This window comes from Lissotriton helveticus, chromosome 5_1 (assembly GCF_964261635.1).
Source record: "Lissotriton helveticus chromosome 5_1, aLisHel1.1, whole genome shotgun sequence".
NCBI lineage: Eukaryota > Metazoa > Chordata > Amphibia > Caudata > Salamandridae > Lissotriton > Lissotriton helveticus.
In genome coordinates, this window is record NC_136065.1 from 511,521,594 (window position 1) to 511,543,595 (window position 22,002).

General features: G+C 43.3%; 1 protein-coding gene across 3 annotated transcripts in view; it reads left to right on the top strand.

The window, feature by feature from the left end:
* SZRD1 (SUZ RNA binding domain containing 1) overlaps window positions 1-22,002 on the top strand; it is a 44,914-nt gene that overhangs the window by 9,618 nt on the left and 13,294 nt on the right. For 2 of the 3 annotated variants that reach the window (XM_078642845.1, XM_078642843.1), the window contains exons 2-3: window positions 8,504-8,553; window positions 15,799-16,053. In XM_078642845.1, coding sequence (XP_078498971.1) covers window positions 8,504-8,553; window positions 15,799-16,053 — 305 coding nt within the window. The remainder of the gene's footprint in view (window positions 1-8,503; window positions 8,554-15,798; window positions 16,054-22,002) is intronic. The other variant, XM_078642846.1, reaches the window with a different exon arrangement.

A 22,002-nucleotide genomic window follows, 5' to 3' on the forward strand; every position in this document is an offset into this window, starting at 1 on the left:
TGTTTTACAATTAAAAATTACAGACCTATCCAGATTTCTACTCGTACTGTATATTATGTACCCACATTGTTGCTAAACGCCGCCGTACCCCCGGGATATCGGCACAAAGGCCGTGTCATCCTAATGTGGCAGAATGTTACTGACAAAATTGCGGCCAGCCCAAAGGGTTGTAGGCTGGAAGCTGTGTTTACTATTGAAGGTACAATAAAGGTCTTAAAAAAAAAAAAAAGAATAGGTCGTCTATGTACCTTAAATACAAAGGAACATGTTTCTGCATTACTTCACTCAAAGTGCCTCCGAGGACCTGCTCCTCCCAAGTCCCATGTGTAAACATGCCAGACTTGGGGAGAAGCAGGCCCCCATTGCGACACCCCTGACCTGCTGATATAGCTGGTTGTTAAAAAGGAAGAAATTCTGTTCAAGGCACATTTCAATCATAGACAACAACATTTTGTTGTGTGCCGAGAAATTCATGGGTCTCTTATTTAAAAAAAACTCTATTGCTTTAAGCCCATCAGAATGTTTGATCGATGTATATAGTGAAGTTACATCTAATGTTATCAATAAACAGTCAGTATTCCACACAACATTACTCAATATTCTGATAAAATCAGATGTGTCCTGTACATACGATTTTAGACCTTTTACCGATTCTTGCAAGAAGAAGTCTATATAACGCAAGATATTTTCAGTCGCGCTGTTTATCGCCGATATAATCGGGCGTCCAGGTGGTGTCTTAGTGTCCTTATGTACCTTTTGGTATTAGGTAAAATGTCGGAATTACCGGGTGGTCGTTCTTCATGAAGTTGTATTCATCATTGGACAAAAGTTTAGCACTCCTCCATGCCATTAATTTCATGTTTTGTTCTTGCCACGCTCCTTTTAAAATGGTTAAATTACTTTTCTTGTAGCACGTGGTGTCCAATAATTGACTCTCTGCTTCAGCAACATACATTTCTCTCGGCCATAAAACAATGTTACCGCCTTTATCGGCCTGGCGGACAATCACATCTCTTTTGGACTCCAATTTTTTTTATCAAGTTGTGATAACATTGATTCTTTTTGTCGGCTGCTTTGCGTTTTTTGTTGGTGACAATGTAAAGTTGTTTGAGCTCTTTGATGACAAGTTCGTGATACATCTCCAGATTATTATGAACTAATACAGGTTGGAAAGGTGATTTGGGCTTAAATGGAGTGTGACTCATAGCACGGTCCTCACTTGATGTAATTAAAGGCAGGTCACTAGTTATTTCTCCTTCTTGTTGTAAGCCCCAGATCTCATCAAATGTGCCACGATCCCCTGCTTCCAACAAAGAGGGACTACTTTGTGTCCCTATTGTTTTTTTTCTTTTTGGTTGCAGTAGAAAAAACGTATTGAGTTTCAACTTTCTTATGAACCGATAGGAGTCCATTCTTGCATCAACATAATTGAAATCCGCCGGAGGACAATACGATAATCCTAATCCTAGGATCATTTCTTTATTGGGTGTTAGGGTGAGGTTGATAATCGATTTTTTGTTATTGTTTTTTAGTTGTGGGTCGCTTTCCGGTTCGATTTGTTCCAGCGGCCCCTTGCTGCCTGACTTGTGTTGAGCTGCTTTGTAATTGCGGCATTTTCTCCTTGCGTGCCGCTTTTGGTTGGCGCGATGTTGTTTGCCTGTGTCTTCCCTTTCACTCTTGGTCTGAAAGTGTCGTGCCGGTCTTGACACAGGCAGCTCACTTCTTGCGCCAATGACAATTTGCCTGGCCCCACCGTGGAGGGCCCTGCAGCCTCGTTTTCCGCCTCACTGCCCGATGTTAGGCTGGCATCTGTAGAGGATACAGATACGGTTCCATTGTCCAACGCAATCTGTCTAGTTTTCCTTGCCCGGGCTTTCACGTTCTCATACTTTTTGCATACGTGAAAATTTGCCCATTGAGGTAATCGAGGCGGTCACGCTCAAATTTAAAAGCCTTGCGTTCTTTTATTATTTCCTCATCTTTTTTCACCCTCTGTGTCATGTCACTCCTGAATTTGTCTGCTTATTCACTGGGTCCCAATGCCGCTATTTCTACTTCAAGTTTTTCAATTTCCGCTTGTATTTTCAGGCGGTCGCTTTCTGCATAGCGAACCAGGGTCCCCATTAATTTAGCAGAACACTCCAAGTTGATTTCCGCCCACTCCGTGAGCATTGCGGGATCTGGTGTTTCATAACTTGGTGCAAGACTTATTCTGAGACCTCTTGGAACTCTACCGACTTTAAAGTATCTGGATAAGGACTTGTTTTCCCACCACTTGGATTGCTCTTTTTTCATTAGCTTCTCTAATTGCTTGAATAGGTCTCTCAATGTGGGATTAGCGCTCAAGTTGACATTAAGTGGCAATTGTCCTTGCGGGTTCGACCCCCCCCCAGCCGGGGCCTTGTCAAACATATTTTCCGCCGCCTCCTCCCTGTTACGCAACGTATCTGCAGACATTCTTGCTTGAAGCGATTTCGCTTCTATTTCACGGGTAATTAATTCCTACGAAGTTTCACACTAAAACAGACTAAGCACTCGAACCTCGGATCCCCGAGTTGATTCGCGCTTTCGCCGTTTGCACTAACTCCCCACTAGAAACTCTGGGTTATCGTCCTACCTTTCACGGATTGTCTTCACTGCCGCGGATTCTCTCACACTCGACGGACTTGACTCCCGTATGCCAGGTAGGTAATTCAACCAAGTATCCAGGGGCTCTTCGTGGTATGCTTCTCGCCGAAGCCGTGTAGAACTGCTTGTTCCGGGTTAGGGAATCAAACTGCTTCCTGCCGCCGAGCCAATCCACAGGGGAGGGGTCTGATTTACACCTTAGAAGCTGGTTACGGTGTTTAAAATTCCTTGTACTCCGCTCGATGTAGCAGCCGCCACATCACTGTCCTCTCTGTCCGGACAGTTCTCAAAGAAAAGCGAACAAGTCAGACCCAAAGTTTCTGGTGCAATTTTAGTGTTTTATTTCCATAAAACCCAGCAAGTCCCATTACGCGTTTCGCCTCTGACTCGAGGCTTGATCACATGATACAGTTGCTAAAACATAGACGAGGGTACTTAAGGAGTTGAAAGGAAAGGGGTGGTATTAATTAAATCCAACCTCCCCAGGTTAACCCTTTGCTGTTCACATCCTTATAAAGCAAGATGTTATATATATATATATATATATATATATATGTGTGTGTGTGTGTGTGTGTGTGTTTGTGTGTATGTATGTGTATGTGTATATATATATATATGTCGAAGTACCTGGTGTAGTCCTCTTGTGAAAAAGATACCAGAGTCGAGGCCCAATTTAATTATTCAGTGCTCAAGGTTTATTTGGCAAAAAATAAACAGCCCCTACGCGTTTCAAGGTAAGCCTACCTCTTGGTCACGGGTGACCAAGAGGTACTGAATATTAGTCTTCAGGTGGAAGCTGAGGTCGGAGAATGGATCAGTAGCAGCCTAGGCAGGAGGTAACAAAGAGGGCTGCTGAAACCTGTTCTGAGGGGGAAGTGACAAATGGGTGTCAAGGAATAGGTCTTGGGATTGTGCTTCTCAGACATTTCAAAGGCTATTATGAGTAGGGGTCCAAGAGGGGTATTAAGGTAGTATACCTCTGCAAGTTTGAAATGTGTTCATTTAAGCAAGCACTACGTGTACACATGCAGTATTTGTCTGTTTTATTCTGTGCTAGAAATACTGGCAGTCCATTTACATGGACTAACATCCAGTGTATTTGGCTTCTAAATTCGCATGGCCTTCTCAGTCTACAGATTTTTGACCTTCTTTGGGTGTGAAGTGCCGAAATGTGTTCATTTAAGCAAGCACTACGTGTACACATGCAGTATTTGTCTGTTTTATTCTGTGCTAGAAATACTGGCAGTCCATTTACATGGACTAACATCCAGTGTATTTGGCTTCTAAATTCGCATGGCCTTCTCAGTCTACAGATTTTTGACCTTCTTTGGGTGTGAAGTGCCGAAATGTGTTCATTTAAGCAAGCACTACGTGTACACATGCAGTATTTGTCTGTTTTATTCTGTGCTAGAAATACTGGCAGTCCATTTACATGGACTATCATCCAGTGTATTTGGCTTCTAAATTGGCATGGCCTTCTCAGTCTACAGATTTTTGACCTTCTTTGGATGTGAAGTGCCTTCCTCTTGGAAAATGTTATCACCAAGCTCCTGTGCTCACGAAGACTCAATGCAAAGCCTTAGAAATGGTTCAACTATGCATATATGGAGCGTTGACCTGTTTGCAAGGCAGTAAAAAAAATACCTTTCTGACTTGTGGAATACTTAAGGTGGATGTGATTGTCTTCTCTGGGTCACAGTTCTGAATTTTGAGACTTAATCATTTTTAAATTATTTTAAATATCACTAAGATGGGAGTACTTAAGTACAATACAATCTTCTTCTCATATTATTTAACTGGATAGTCGTTGCATCTTTTGTGAGGCCAGCATTAATTTTACTTAGGCAAATGCTTCCAGATTGATAGAGGCAGATTGTAGGTAGTAATGAGAAAGATGGTTAAATGTGTACGTGGTCCAAACCACAATTCGTGTACGTTACATAATGCTGTTGCCCAATAATGCAGCAGTTGCTCATTCACTGTTTCTTTTAGCTACCCTTACAGATGGTGCGGTTTGTATTGCACAATGCTGCGTGTGTCAAGCCAAGCTTCTAAAACTAGATAAGCCACAGTTCTGTCTGTACATCCTCTAAATAAGCCTTTACACACCGGGCAAATCATTCCATCCAATAAATCGGTGAGTTACTCGTGAACATTTCTTGACGCCCTTTAAGAAACTGTTGTTTAACACCATCGATGTGGTGCATTTTCCCGCTGTGCGCTGGAAAATTTAAAAAAACGCGGTTCATGACGAGCTCAGCTCGTCATGAGTGTACAAGAGGTGTACTTCATGACTAGCAAGGCAAGCCCGACAGCAGAGACCACAGACCGCGCCGTGAGGGGAACGGCTAAGACACCGACACCAGCTCTCCCAGCAGCGCCGTGAGGGCAACGGCCAGGGACTTCATTTCCCAGGTGCCCCGGAGTTTCACCGGCGCACCGGTGACACCACAGCCTGCGCCCGGGGGCGCTACTAAACAGCGGAGCGCCGAGCGCTCAGTGGGGGGCAAGGCAAGCCCGACAGCAGAGACCACAGACCGCGCCGTGAGGGGAACGGCTAAGACACCGACACCAGCTCTCCCAGCAGCGCCCTGAGGGCAACGGCCAGGGACTTCATTTCCCAGGTGCCCCGGAGTTTCACCGGCGCACCGGTGACACCACAGCCTGCGCCCGGGGGCGCTACTAAACAGCGGAACGCCTCTCGTCCCGCGAGGACGCGCGCGGGACGCGCCGGGCGAAGCCCGGGCAAAGGGCGGGCCCTCTGTGGCCCTCAGAGGCCAGAGGAGGACGGGACGGGCCACTACACTTGATTTTACTACAGGAGGAGGTACAGTCAGATGCTAACCTTTCCCCCCCATTGCTTTGATCTGTACATTGTTGCCCCCGGTATCCTGTTTCCCAACCACAATGTCAATCTGGGAAGAACTGAATGCCATGTGCGGTACAAACTATGCCCAGGACTTATTAACTCCCCCCATAGTGGTCAGAGACAATGAACTAATAAACTTCACACCTCCCGCACCCCCCGAACCATCTTTCTGCAGCCCCCATTTATCCGCCCCAAACCCTGTCTCACTAACTTCGGATAAAGCGGAGACTCGATCAAATGACCCCGTATCCCCCCTTCATTTGACCCTGCTGGCCCAAATTGAACGAATGTTAAACAGTGCTCTATCACCACTGGTCGTAAAAATTAATGATCTGGGGGAGAGGCTGACCAGGATCGAAAACACTGTAACAAGGTCCCTCCCACCAAATGCCAACACCATGATATCCACATCCTCTACCCTTACTAACATCCATGAAAGGGCTATGAACTATGCTTCTAGCATACTTCCCACTTGTGACCCCCCTCCCATACCACCCACTCTAAGTGGTCGCAACGCTCCTCTTAATCTAAAACATACCCCTCACAGACTCCGGGAAAGAATGCATCAAATAGACCTACCCCCGGAAGCCGCGCCATACGTTACTGTGCTTTCTGGGGTCCCTGAACTCACCCCGGGTAAACGTGAACTACAGCAGGACCTAATGAATAAAGCCATTTTCTGGCTTAAAAACCATAGACATTTACCATCTGTTTTAGACGGCGGGATATTGAGCGTCAGGAGGGTGGGGTGGCTTGGTTCTCTGCCCAAAAATGTTCCAGGAGATCTGATTTTAATTAAGTTTAAAGACAGAAACATTGCCCCCTTTTTACGTTCTACCCAACACAAGGTTGGAGATGGCTCCATCCGTATCTGGGATCTCCATGACTTTTATCCTGGCCCCGGTGTACCAAATCACTATCATACCTGATGATAAAGGAGGATTCTGTGTATTTTGGATTGGGATCTTGAATAGTTCTTTCGTCAAACTGTTTTAGTTTTAGCTTGTCCTAAACAGTCTGTTTTTCTTTTAATTATGTTTTGATTTGCTGGATTAGTTCTTTGTATGTTTGTATTTTTTCTTTGCTGCTTTTATGGTTTTAAATTCAAAAGCCGAATAAAGCTTACTTGAAACTTGAAACTTGACTAGCTGAGCTCGTCATGAGCGTCGAAGGTGTTAACAGCCTAATGAAGCCTGTCCATCCGAAATTATTGACAGTCTATCCACTGGGTGGATGTTTGTCAGTGTTGAAAACCTAATTGTGTTTTCAAATAAAAACTAGTTTGATATTTGATATTTCTGATAAAGTACATTGAACCAGCGGGTGTTGTCATTTTCTTGACTCCCAACATAGGCTTTGCTCTGTGAAGCCTTTTAGCCATTGCTAAGACAATTCTAGAAGTGTACTTGTTATATTTTAAAGTCCTGACACTGTTTTCTGCGTCCCTATTTTGCAGATGGGAAAGTTTTTTTTTTCTTCGTAATAGTGTTATATAAGGAATGATTTATTATATGTTTTTAAATGTAACAACTGAGGCTTGGAAACATAAATCAACCCAGATTAAGTACTGCAAGATTATTACACGCTTGGTCCTTTGAAGACAGAATGCCTTACTTATTGGATGACAGACAGATGTTTGAGTGCCTTCTAGTCATCTGTCTTGAATTGAAACGGGGCATAGCTGTCTCTTGTCTTGGTATCACAACGCCTGATGTTTCAAGACAAACCTTTTGTGCAAAAGCAACACATTTAATGAATTTGGTTGATGTGTCAGCAAGGCCCCTTCTGTTTCAAACCCCTGGAGAATCTTGGTCACACATCTTCAGGACTGTGAGAACAGCTGCTGCAGAACACATGTAGTGAGATCTGGATCACCCACTTCCAGTTGTGTGTTTGAGTAGAGCTACTGCACAACGTTTGGCAGTGACTCTTGTGATCTACTTTCCGAAATGTGAGAAGAACAGTTTACGAATCACCACTAAGCGATTTAGGTACCCTCTGAACACTTACTGCACTGCGACTACTTTATAATTAGCAGTGGAAAGAGGGCTTAGCACTCCGTTTACATTTGCAAGCAAATACAGCAGCTTCACTTCTCTCGCTCGCCTGCTGCAGTCTACAAGCACATCAACTTTCAGTACCTCACTTTAGTTGAAAGATGTGGCTTGGTCAATCCACGTAGAGTGCTTTAAGAAAATAAATAGAAGCTTTAATCGCTCCAGTTGTTAGCTAGGTGTGTGCCAAAAAGTATTAATGTTAACACAATAGCTTAAATGGCCCAAAAGGAAAGACCTGACTGTAGCATTGTGTGCAGAACAGTTTTCTCAGCTCTGGATTAAGGGTCGTATCAGATCAACATTCTCGACCCTTACACTAGACTGTTAGCCCTGGGTATTTCAGGGTTACTGTTAAGTGGTGTACTATTGTTTTGTACAGCTATGTGTCACAGTCCCCACCGTCTCCAGAACAGATGTAATTCTTACAAGTCTGGCAACATGCTAAGTCCCTGAAACTTCAGTATTTTCTTTACCCAATTCATAAATACCAATCTGTTTCTGTTTTAGGCCCGTTGGGCCTGGTTTGTCTACTCTATATTGATAGGAAGTGGGTTGCAGAGTGTAAAGACGATGCTTTTGGTATGACACCATTGCTTTGAGTACTTTAATTAATATTTGGTGGTGTTGAGAACTGTATGGCTAGTTTGGGTTGGGTTTGCTGAATCGGAAGATGCCGGGGCCAAACAGTGCTGACACTAGACACACCAGATTTAACTTAATGTTTTTCTTTGTTGCTTTTCCTGGATTAGTATTTGTCATTGTTGGTGAAGCTATAATTCTGGGCATGACAGGTGCCATCATGACTTGTATTTGAGATGAGAGTCCAAAGCTTGCTGCTTAACTTTCGGTGATGCATGCAGCGGGCTAGGCTCGCTCTACCAAGATGTATGATATGGTTTAGAGTATTGTAGTCTAAGATCGATTTTCCATTCTCTATTTGGTTTCTTAGGAAATAGACAGAAGGTTGGAAAAAAAGCTGAAGATCACACAAAAGGAAAGGTAAGGCTTCAAGAGGCTTTCCATGCCCGCAGCAAGGCAGAAGTCATTATTTTCACTACTTTAATCGCACTCTTATGAGGGTGGTTGTTGCAGTATAGTACTGGTTACCCTGCAAAGATCAGAGTTGACTCCGTTTTTTTCCAAAGCGCACACGTCTTAAAGTCATGATTTTTGTATAAAAAAAAAAAGTTTGCTACCTCATGTTCGTCATCAACGTTATTAATTTGTCACCAGTATTTAAACCTTCATTCGGAATGGGTGGGATGCAGGGGATAAATAACTTGGGATAAATATTAATGATTTAAAAAATTGAATTCAGCGAGTGTATAGAGTTTGAGCTTTGCATGACTTTGGTGGGAAGGTAAACTGGTACTTTAATGGTGGGATATTCATGTGTTGGGTGTTTGCTTATCGTGTCTTTATGGAAAGCAATACTTTTTTAAAATGTGTATACATGCACTAGTAGACATGTCAGGGGTGTTGGTCTCTACCAAGAGCTTGAACTTTGTTGGTAAATGTATACTGCATAAACGTTGATGTTTTGTAGAAGGTACTAAATTACTGCTAGGCGTCTTACATCTTTAGTGTTTGGTAGTACTGCTATTCATCATTGCTCTTTGGCCATAATCCTTCAGTTGTGATGGTGTTTGCAAGATGTTTGTCCTCTTTAAGCCATTGCCGTTTTTGTCTTTCCTCTACCTAATGGTTGGACCTTTATAATTGTGCTTGGGATGTTTTGTGCCCTTTCTGTACTCTTAAATTTGATAATGGTACTGAAGCCCTTCAGGATGACCAGAAACTGTGACGTTAAAGGGTCTGTTTATGGGATCACCATGCATTGGGGACTCTTAACAGACCGTGGAAGCACCTGTTTTGTTCTGACATTGATCTTGAGGATGTGGCTCGTGAGGCTGCACAGCCGGAGTTAGCAGGGATAACTGAATTGTATTTCTCCTGCTGTGATTATCAAAGAAATGTTTTGCATAATTGCGTTTTGGCTGTTGTATCTGCTTGATAACAACAACCTTTGGAGAAGTCCACCAATAGCTACGATAGAGACTTAACTAAATATATGATTCGAAATGGCTACTAGTTTAATACAGGTTATGTTCCTCATAAAATAAAGGGTGCATTGAGTGTTAAGAAGTAAGTTGTATATGTAATGACATTGGTCCCATTGTGTTTTGTTATTGTAATTCTTTTAATTTGCACCTTTTAGTGCTTATAGTCTGAATGTTTGGAGCAGTGGGATTTGTGTATGAGGCCATAATAGGTTCGTTAAAATTTTCTTGTGGTGATATTTCTTATTTAATGAAAAGGAAGCCGTTTTTGTTGGTAGAAGACATTTAGCGTTGCAGCTTTGAGCGACAATGCAGTTGAATATATGGGCATCCATTAAAGGTCTCTGTTCTGACTCGTCATCAGGAGACGAGCAATGTGCTGAGCTGTGCACCTTTTTTTCCTTATGGTGGTTCAATAAAGAGAATCTTCTTATTTAGTCATTGGATTTCCTCTGTCATTGCTCTTTTGATGTGAATTGGATGTAACGTTTGTCATGGAATGGACACTAGCATTCCCTCTAATCATTTAAAATGTGTAAGGCAATCTCGATTGTCAAGGATGTTCATGAGACGAGCTTTTGTATTTACTGCCCCTTCACCTGGCTTTTGAGACACTCAAAAGATCCTGTGGATTGATTATGGGTTCAACCGGAGGTCTGCATATATTTGAAGAGTAGTGAGATTAGATGTTGATTTGAAATAATATTTTCTATCTTGAAAAACATTGATATGTAAGACATGAGAGCAGTTCGCTGCTACCATAATTGATTTTTTTGGGGGGACTTCTCTTTGGCTGGGTTGGCTATCATTGAGAAAAGAATGAGAATATATTTGTTTGTGGAACTGATAAGCTGCTTTATCATACTTGAGGCAAGGACTGATAAAAGAACAGATAATGTCTGAAGTGATCTGCATATTGTGGCAAGTTTTAATAAAGTGCCATGTTTAGCTGGTAAGTTATAATTTGGTTGGTCAGGATCTGGTGTCAGTGACTGATATTGTTCCACAGGTTTTGATCGTAGAGTAATAATAATGTGGCCTTTTTCTCTTTTTTCAATGTGTCCTCTGTTTTTGGAAGATACTGTCCGTAGTTCTTGCATATCTAGCCTGTTAACAAATGCTTGATTTTCTTTTTTTGGTACTAGGGTTGTCAAATACTTGGCACATACCAGTCCTCTATACATATCTTTTTGGCTGGAAGTGTTAAGGAGAGCGGTTTTAGTAGTTTGTCGGCAGGGTGGATGCCCCATCATTTAAGCCAAGGAGTTGCTCCATTAATGAAAGTATGGGGCTTTCGGACGACCCCACACAACTATTTTTTATAACTGTCTCCCTGTGATCATGGCAATGAGTCTTTTGGCTGTTTCTCAAGCAGCTGAGGAGAGTATTATGCTAATGGACCTGTCGGCAAAAGACCAATCTGGCTTTATAATGAAACCAAAATTTACATCTGGCATTCAATGACATTTCAAAACCTTTTCTCTATCCTATGTTGTGCCACGACTAATGATGTTGAGGTTAACGTTTTACTCATTCATTCCTAGTTTTTAACCGACGTAACAGCTTTTTGTGGCAATGGGGTGGGCGGTCTATGCTTGGAAAGTTCTTGCTTTCTCTCAGGATGGCAGTGTGTCAAGGGAACTAATTAAACAATTGAAACACAATTACTCAAAAGACAAATGTTTTCAGATCCGCACGGTTTAATTCACAGTGGGATAGAGTATCATATACAAATAGTAGAATGCAATAAACTGTATTAACGTCATACAGTGCCCCAAGGTGGGAGAAGGAACGTGATAGTGAGGATAACGTGAAGTGAAGGGATTACGTGACAGTAAAATCAGTTGTTTAAGCATATATACGTGACACCAATGCGGTGGCAACAACTTGTATATCACATAATAACTTGTTCAAACACAGGCATACTACACCAGGTACAGCATATATACAATATTGGTGTGTAGTTGCCACAATAAAAACAAACAGTCGACGTTTCGACCCTCTTGAGGTTGCAGGATCGTTTTAACCTTGCTGTGGGGTCTTCATCAGGACCAGGGGGGTGGGGGCAAAGGACCTAATGGGGGTACAATAATTCCAGATTAGAGGGTGGTAATCAACCTCTGAATTTACACATAGGTAGAGACAAAATTATGCTTGGGTCGAGACAAAAAATGACCGAGTTATGTCATTGGTTGAGAAGTAATGATTACACATGCAGTTAAACCGGATGCATAAATGGGCCTGGAGATGGGGAACAGTGCGAGCCGCTACAAAAGCATTTACAGACAGTGGCACCCTAAATGAGACCATTGGTTTATATGTCATAAGGACATGTATGTATGTACCCATACAGTTAAACGGACTTAATAATTATGAAACGGAAAACAATGTGCGCCGCTACAAAGGCATTAGCAGACAGCGATACCACAGGATTGAATGCAAAGGAGTTGGTTTGAGACAATCAGACATGTCATAAGGACATGTATGTATGGCCGACGGTCGGCGTAAATCACTAACGTTTGGAATCAGCCTCAGGGAATGCGGCAAGGGGCAATGCGCATTAAAGTGGCCTACTGTAGATGCCACGCGTGTTGGAGCTGCCGGGTTGGTATAACTTGAAAACATGGTCTATATATTAAACAGAAGAGAATAGCTGATGGCTAAACTCAGCCATCTGGGAGACGCTTACCACAAGTCAGCGTGTTGCTTGGCTCCCAGGCGGCGGATCAAATGAGTTAAAAACAAGTAGATAAATACCGCATCTGGAAAAGAGCGAGCAATGTGGTAATCATAAATTAACTAAGGTCCGACATCGGCTGATTGGGCGAGCCAATATAGCCACTTTGCAAATACAGCCAACTGGTGAATAATTACATTAAAGGTGGAAAGACCGGGCAGCTTACCAGTTAGCGGCGGTACAAAAGTTGTCAATGAACGGAAATGTACAATCGTCAATTGCAGGCTTAATGCTCTACGGGATGGGTCTGTGGGATGTAAAAAATATATTATATTAAATAGGGCCGGTAGCGGCTATCAGGGAGGAGCAGCGAGGCCGCTTGGCGAAATCGTCCCACACGTAAATTAAACCGGGCAGCTTACCGATTTGGGCGGCAACTGAATTTATCAGTGATCGGTAATGTCCAAAGTCGGCGATTTCAGACTGATTTGTATGCGAGATGAGTCTGTGGGATGTAAAAAGGAAGGATGATAAATCATACTGGTATCTGAGGGGAACGGGAGCGGGCTCTCAGTGAAAAGTGACTTACTCGGTAAATTGCTCTCTGTGGCTCCGTGAGCGAGATGCGGTGCGAATGCCGCGTTTCCTGGTTAGATATGGGAGTCATGGAAACAGGTCATGTGGTGGCAGCTGGGGAGAGTAGAGCTAGTAAAAAGACTAACTAGTCAGGCACGTTCGTGGTGACACAGGGGAGCGCAGCGCCAAAAGGCAGATGTTCATCGAATGGTCAACATTGTAATGGAATACAAAATGAGATGAAGAAGACCAATTGTAATTAATAAATTGCAGAGTATACATAGACACATATAAATGAAAGCTCAACATTGGACGCTATAAGAGGAGGGCAGCACGTAAATATCATCACCGTCTAGTGTGGAGTAACCTTATGACAATTACTGTAGTTGACGGAGCGTACCTCTCAGACATGAGGGTAAAGGCTCTGTATATACGTGAACAGATGATGCGTATGATCAGCAATATATGTCAATAAAATGGCTAAAGCGTGGACCCAACGTGAAAGGTAGAGCAAAACAGATAGCTTGTAAGAGGGAATCAGATTAATTAGGGTAATGTGGCCAATTGGGAGAATGAACTATCGGATTCATTAAGGCCAGTTTCAATGGAATTGAAAAAGTACATCCACTTTATTTCTCGTATGTTGAGAATGTCAGAAATGTTGCCTCCACGTGGTCCCAGTGTAACTTTTTCAATAACCAACCATCGTAGGCTTTCTGGTGGGTGGTTGCTCAATTTGAAATGTTCCGCAAGTGGTGCCCCTTCGACCTCACAACGAATGCGGCTCATGTGTTGCAGTATGCGTGCCTTGATTTTCTGTTGGGTCTGCCCAATGTAGATCTTCTGGCATGGACATAGAATGGCATAAATGACGTTGCTAGAGTTGCAATTACTGAAGCATTTCTTGCATCCCAATTCTAGCACCCTTGCTTGTCTTTTGGAGGAAGTAGGAAGCGTGAGCTATCTTGTCTTGGAATGAGAAGTTGGGTCTCCTTGCTCATTTAATTAACCCTTGGCCACCCTTGTGTTCTCCTGAAGACGAGGGGAGAGTTTGATGCTCATGTTGGGTAGATATTTGCTGTCCCTTGAATTAGGGACGATAAAGCACTGAATTGAAGCTCAATAAAGAATGAACCTATATTTGTGAAGTAGAGTTCATTTACATTCTCCTCTTGCCAATCCTAAGGAGCAGGACCTTTAGAAGGAGCACCACACAAATCTAAGTTCTGTGTTTATGCTATATGTTGTCAAAACCCTTCTAAGCTTTCTTGCAACTCCTTTGAAAATTAATTTGCCTTAATCTGGTTCATTTATGGACAAAGAATCTGCAGGGTTGCTAGTCTTTGCACTTCTGACTCCTGTCTAAAAAAAATGGATTTGTGCATCGCCCTGGTCCAGTATTGTTGTTTTGGTTACTAGTTTCACTGTGAGACTAGGCGGAGAGTTGACTTAAGGAATAGTTCTTAACAAGTGATAGCTAGCTCCTAAGTTGGTTAAGTACTTGTAATAGTAATGTACTCTCCAGCTGTTTTTAACAGTGAGGTATTTGGTAAATGAATTGTAAATTAAAGACAACTGGGATGGCTATCTCGAGACCTAGTGCAAATGCTGTTGATTTTTTAAAAACATTTTTTATTTAACACACAAAATAGGCTTTGAAACTAAAGTCCTTCTACATCATCCCTGAAGAAATATTACAAAGCATGCAGATCATATTGAAGGTGGCACAGCACGAAGGGCTTTAAGATTGGCAGGGGAGTAGATGCCTCTTCTGCAGTTTTTTTAAGTCACGAGTTTGCAAAGCCTATAGTTGCTGCTCAGCTTAGTGATAGTGCAGCAACCGATCACCAAATTTGCCAATGGGTTTGCCTGCCAGCCACTCTGTAAGGGCTCCTGACCCTGTGCTCATTCTAACGTTTCCCCTCATTTAAAACCGTCATATTGTTCTACATGACCATAGCAAAATATAACACTTCTCTATTTTAATATGAAGAAAATCATTCACATTTGGCATTTAACACTTAAGTGGTGATCGTTCTTGATTTAATAAAATATCACACTTTTTTCTTTGCTCTCGTCTTGAGTTCACTATTGTCTGAATAAGTGGAGGCTGCTTTATTGTCACACCCCTAAAGATGAATGCAATTTGATATCTGGAATTGTCCGGTAATACATGACTGTTGTCTTTCCATTTGAGACTGGCCTTTGTGAATACCTGGCTGCTGCAAGTATTCTCCAATGTTGCACTCCGGCATCACAAGTGACCCTATGAGGCCTGCACATTTTCTAAAAGGTCAGATACTTGCTGCTCTTTCCTGTTCTCCGAGACGTGACAATTGATGATATTGCTTTTAGATTTTTTTACTGAAAGTAAGAACCTAATTCGTCAAACACCCTCTTTTTCATTCAGTTTTAACTGTGAACAGTCCTGGGAATTGCTTTGGCTCTGAATCAACCCCAAAAAAATTGATACCTGGCAGGTTGTTAAAACATCATAATAGCTTGGCAGTTCTGGTAAGCCTAGAATATAGTCTGGGGGTAAAAAGACCTGTCCGGTAGTAAGTATTGATGACCCTGCATTCTTGCTCCTTTTGATGATACCGGATACCGGAGGGCTTGCTTGAAGAATAATAGACCTTTTGGCAAAACTAAAAAAATCATCTACTAGCTTTAGTATGCTTACTGTTTGACCCCCTCCCTCCCCATAGCCAGTTATCTTTAGAATCAATTTGAAGGTGCTTCGATTTTATATTCCCCCCCCCCCTTCTGTCTCTTGCCCCTTCGCGCAAGCTTCTTCTGGTTCTTATTCCTGTACTTGTGTTATGTGTGTGGGCAACTATAAAGTAAATTCTGATCGAGGGTGTTATTTGGAAGTGCATGAAAAAGTTTTTCATTACTTGCAAATGTCTTGTTTTTGTTTTACATTAACAGAAAGTCCAAGTCTCCTCCCTCTAAAACCCCGATTGTGATTCAGGACGACTCAATTCATGCAGGCCCTCCTCCACAGATAAGAATCTTGAAGAGACCCACGAGCAACGGTTTGGCAAGTAACGCCAATTCTGGCAACAAGCCAGCATTCCCCGTGAAATCTCTGGCACAGAGAGAGGCGGAGTACGCTGAAGCCAGGAAACGAATCTTGGGGAGTGCCAGCCCAGAGGAGGAACAGGAAAAGCCTGTGGTAGACCGGTAAGCATCCTTGAGAGCTGAGAGGAATGTGTGAGGAACAGCAGAGATTTGAAAATAGTCAATTTGGTCAGGCTGTTGATGGAATGTTATTAAACGTATTGGTGATGCACACATTGCATTGAGAGTAAGCTCTTTAATTACTAACCAGCTGTGACAATTTGATATCACACTGTTATTCATAATCGGAGCTAGGAATATTATAACGTTTTATGTATGCAGAGTAACCATCCGTTAACTGGAGACAGAAAAGGATAGCATGTCCTTTGGTCGATTTAGATTTTGGGTCCTGCATCCCGTCCCTCCGTAAATTTGAGGCACTACATTTACAAGGCTACCAAGGAGACAGTAAAGGGGATTGGTATAATTTTCTTGGGTGGGTCACCTTTCACCCAGCTCTGTTTAAATTAATTTACCGTGAAAGTTCCTTGTCTTCAAAATGAGTTTTGTTGCCAGAAATCTAGGTCAAAAGCCAGGAGGGGATAGTGTTATTTACCAGAGCCGTTAATTTGATTAAAAGTTCAACTTACAGCGTATAACAATTATAAATGACATTCTAATTACCCTTTCTTTTATATACAACTCTTTGTACTGCAGTTTTATACTGCCGTAAACCACTGGTTATTCCTTCAAACCACCATTAGTCTGTGCAGTAAGCACTGGGATCAACGAGCTACATAACCAGAGTCAAAAGTTTAATAAATAACCCATTTCTTTAAAATTAGTTATCACTCAATAATTTTTCTGTTGCTATAACTAAGGTAGTTTACCTGTTTTCAGTTCCTGTTTATTGTGAACACAGGTGGGGGTTTCCCAGCATCTTTCGTTACTTGCAAAATATGTGTACAAATCCGTGGTTGTCGTGCTTATATTTATAGCACTGTAGAAAAATCAGAGACCGTGTTTTTCTAGTGTTTATAAAAGAAAGTTTACTTTTTTTTTCCGACACCATCCTCGAGACTGAAATGGCAATTGAGTGTGGTAACAACCAAAATGCGATTGCTGTTTCATGCCTGAATTCAGACCTACAAGGACACACTAGTTTCATACCCGTGCAGCACCACACCACACCATGACAACGCATGCTCAGAAGGTATTGGGACACAGGCTGCATGCACAAGGTGTGTGGGACACTTTCGGAAACTTTTTTTTTTTTATACATCTGTGAGACCGGAGCTGCACATAGATGATCTGTTGTATGCCTTCAACTCGGAAAATTAGAAGGAAGAGATGGCATGCAGAGAATTGTAAAGAAACATTGCACCAATTTGAAGGGGAAAAATACAGTATAGAAGCTAGAGGTGCCAACAGGGTCAGTGTTCTACTATAATATTGAAATATAATATCGATTGGTATGTGTAGAGTCTCCACAATATTGACTACCAACAATTTTTTAAGTTACTAGGTGTTGAGTTAAGAATACTACATTTACATTTAATTTTGTTTGCTTAGCTTGATGTTCTGATTGCCTTTGAGGTTTGTTCGGGTCGATATTCTTGACTTGGATATTGTGACGTAAGCATTGGGTACAAAGTGGAAATGGATTTGTGGCTGTACTTTGCTCTGTTATAAATGTCTAAAAAAAATCCAAATCCAGCATAAAACACACTTTAGAGTATACACATGAGCAACAGCTTTGCATAATTTTTTACAACTATTTGAACGACGCAGATATTGCTTTTGAAATTTCAAGTCAAAGCGTAATCAGCTCTGCACAGAAAGCTATAAACATATTAGGTAACACGTATGCACAGTTGATTCACTGTTCAAATGGCAACCCACAGAAACAAAAGCCATCTGTTTTCAAGTCATTTATGTCTTCTACTGATAACGGTACTCGTATAATTTCCCTACATTGTAGTCATGTGTAAGAATGCAGGAGTATATTGTGTTGAGCAATGCAACAGTAATGATGCTATTTTATAAAGTATGGTCTTTGTAAACAAATTTCCAACTATGGAACTGTGTTTACACCTCCCAAAAATTCATAGACCACTTAAAAATACATGAAATGGCACAGGGTAACCGTTTTCTTTTGGTAACCGTACTTTTGTGAAAAAGCCTCCTAGAGTTATACCATCGCTGGGACATGCTGGAAAGTCCAGACACACTGAACAATTTAGAGATCCAAAAGCAATATTGTGGCTCCTCTGTAAGTAAGTTTATTCATAAACACGTTCATCTGTAACGTTGGATATGTTTAGTAGGCTTTTTATGTATTTCATCTATTTCAGACTTTCTGGGTAGGTGGACACCACGAAGCAAATAAAGGTACTTGGAAATTAAATGCTTTTCTCCGCAAACAGTTTTTTTCATCTGTTCTTTTTACTCTTGAACTCATCTGCCTCAATTTAGGCACTATTGTGATCCTGTTCCTTGTGCGCGCATTTTAAAGTCTACTCTCCACCAGCCTCACCAGTTGCTACATTTGTTGATTGTGTCAAAGTACTTTTCCTGCAGCCCTCGGTTCTTCAGATGCTTTGCAGTGGCTCCTGGGTCATCTCTCTTTTTTGGAGTTTGATTTTGTTGTGGTGTGCAAGAATGCCTATTGCGCATTGCAACAATAGGAACGTGCTTCTGGTGCAGCATAACTAAAGGAAAACTGGTGAAACAATCAGACTAATGATGGGACAATCTATTGAGTTGCTATCAATGTTTTTAAGGATTGGATGTCTAAAAAGAATCGCGTACCAGAGAGGCCATTTTGTTGTGTAGCATTTGTAGGCTAAGATGCCCCAGTTTGCAACCTGCAAACTATACTGCATTGACTGAACAATTAACATTAAATGAAAGAATGCGCGCTGATCACCCACAATCATAATATTCAGAAATTCTTATAACATTTTACAGCATCCACTCCATTGCAAAGCATGACCAACATGCAGTGTACCACTCTGGGGGAAAGGCAGGGGTAGGGGCGGCTGCAGCAGAAAGCTGCCCGTCTTTGGTAAGACACAAGCAGGTACAGGGGATTTTAAAGGGAACTCGTTTCATTTATTGCCCTAGCCCAACGCTAATACCTTTTTTTAAATTCTTCCCAAACCTTTTTTTTTTTTTTTTTCGTTAATCCAATTTCATTAATGATTATCTGAGACTTAAGTTTCAGAGTACTACTCTGGCACACTCTCACAAGTTGCAGAAAAGATGCCTGATGTTTTTTTAACATATACGTGTTATATTTTTTGAATGCCACAGAAAATTTACTGCATCAAATTCCCCACAGTAGGATGAACTGAAGGCAGCGTGTGTTGTCTCCAGTGCTTTACAAGCCTTCCATGTTCACCGGCATGTCCTTTCAGGTCTCAACCTGGTCCTCCTCCAGCTGTGGAGGCGCAAATATCCTCTTCTTGATCGTAGACTTAATTAAACTTGTTTTTGGGAGCTGCACTTATACTGCTTTGGCACCGTCTGATTTCAAACCAATTGCCTAGAAATTCTGTGGTTTCTATTTTTAAATGAAAAGTCACGATTTCAGTCGGTAGGTTTATCTCCCCTGTTAGAAATGGGATTTCTGGTTGGCTGAGGCTTGCGCCAAAGCCAGGCAGAAACCACCACTCTAGTCAGGGCAAGGGAGTTACACGCCAAAGATAACCCCTGCTCACCCCCTTGGTAGCTTGGCACGAGCAGTCGGGCTTATCCCGGAGGCAATGTGTAAAGCAATTGCGCACGCACACTGCAACATCCCAGGCACACCACAAAAGGAACTCCACACAAGGTTATATAAAAATAGCCTTTGTATTCTCATAACACATTAGAATAGTAAACACATAACATACACTGTGCCAACTGGCACGGGCAATATTCACAAGGGATTATGTACACAGGACCGGGCCACTGTCAGAACCATCACAAAGCGAACTTGGTAAAAGGAAAATAGATCATAAACATACAACCAGTAACCACTGGTAATCCCTGTGCTCCACCTCAACCTGTAACATAAACTACATTATGCACAGTCACCTCAGGCGCGAATTACATCCTGCGCCAACCTCACCAGCATAAACACATTATGCAATCTCCTCACTAGTCTAAACACATTAGACCCTACCTCCTAAGTATAATTCACATTAGGGGCGTACCTCACACAGTGAAACATAATCTCACTAGCATAACCACATGAAATGCAAAGCAACCTCATAATCATAAACCACAGTTTAGAGGTATCAGATACAGGGTGCGCAAAACATACTATACGCAGTACATTTCCTAGCACCACATCACTTTAGCGCTTAATCACATTAGGGCCTTGCGACTTATACATCTACCAGCCCCCCTGGCCAACTGGCCATCCAAGAAGGGGCTCAAATACCCTGTGTCCATAATGTCAGGGCGCACTGCCAAGGCAGCCCCAGTTAGGGGTGCGCCATCTGCGCAAAACCTAAACGTTGCAGCTGCCCACTACTTGCTGGGCAGCTGAGAACCATCATATGGGGCCTAAACGCTGCAGCTGGCACGAAGTGCTGCTCAGCTGTGGGTCACATCCGGGTTCAACAGCACATGTCCCCCTAAAAGAATGAAATACCTACACGGTGCAGCTGCCCACTACTTGCTGGGCAGCTGGGGATCTACACATGAGGGCTGGCACCACTGTGCCGCTCCATGGGAAACAATTGCCCATCGCTGGAGCCCGCAGGCTCAAACAAAACATGACCCACACTGGAGCCTCGGGGGCTCTGATAAGTAGGAAAAACGGGCCCTGGCACGGCTGTGCCCTCGGGCGCCTCCCTGGGGCTTCTTAACAAAACTCTGCCCCCATGTTGGATCCACGCAGGGTCTTGGACTAATTTTGGCTAGGCTTTGGAGCCACGCAGGCTCTGTCCCAAAACACATGCCCCCTAATCGTTGGATCCACCTTTGGCTCAGAAAACAATCAGGCCCACACGTTGGAGCGGTCCGCAACAGCGGGTCTGCTCAGAAAGCAACTAAAAAGGGAACCCCCTCGAGCACCCTCTTACAGGTCGGGTCTGGAGGCGCTCCTCTTCTGCGCTGGGGGAACTTGCGGTGTCACCCTCGCAGCATGCACTAGAGAGCCCCCGCTCCTCGGGGACTCTCTCGGTGCATAGCGTGGGTAGACTTTTCTTCACCCGGGCCCCTCCTGGGACCCGGGGCTCCTCTGGTGCCCTCACAACGCGGGGCTCTCTCTCCATCACGAGAGCCCCGCGGACCGGCCGCACCTCCTCACCTGGGCCCCCCTCCTGGGTCCCGGGACTTGCTACCGGCACTCGAGGAGGCGGGGTAGGCTCCCGGCCTCCCCTCTCCCTATCCAGCTTCCTCTCACACTTCCGCTTCCGTCCAGCGGCCCCGCCCACAGTCAGGCGGGCCGCCGACAGGGACAGTGATCTTAGTTCTTGGGGGAAATGAGGGGTAGGCTCCCTCGCATTTGCAACCACATCCCGGGGTGGGCACCCGCTCTATTTTGAAACAAAACTATGGCAAAGTTGGGGCGTGGGCACCCGCGTACTCATAAAAATCATATTTCTCCACGCAGAGTGGGCACCTGCTTAATTAAAATCACTTATAAGCGGGGTGGCACCCACGATTTTGGCAGCATCACGGCAAATCCATCGCCGGGGATTCCCTCTCCTCGTTTAGGCAGCGCCGTGCTGCCCAGTCCACCCATTCCTCCCTCCTTGGGGAATTGTAAAACACAGCGCTCACCAGGTGCTAAGAGGAGAGTCCGCCCAAGGTCCAAGGCGCACGCACAGGGTCCAAAGAAAAGGTCCTGGTGGCAAAGTGGAGCAAAGGGGACCCCAAGCAAGAGATCCTCCAGGCATCCAGGGGCAGGGCAGGGCAGGGCCCAGGGACGCAAGCCTTCCCCCTGGGCCCCAGCAGCAGCACGCCCGTGGTAGTTTCAAGTTGAAAACCAGAACATTTTACATGGGGTCACAGCCCCTTTTTATACACCCTTTTCCTTTGTTTAACGGTGCAGGCAATGGGAGAACCAGCTACAAC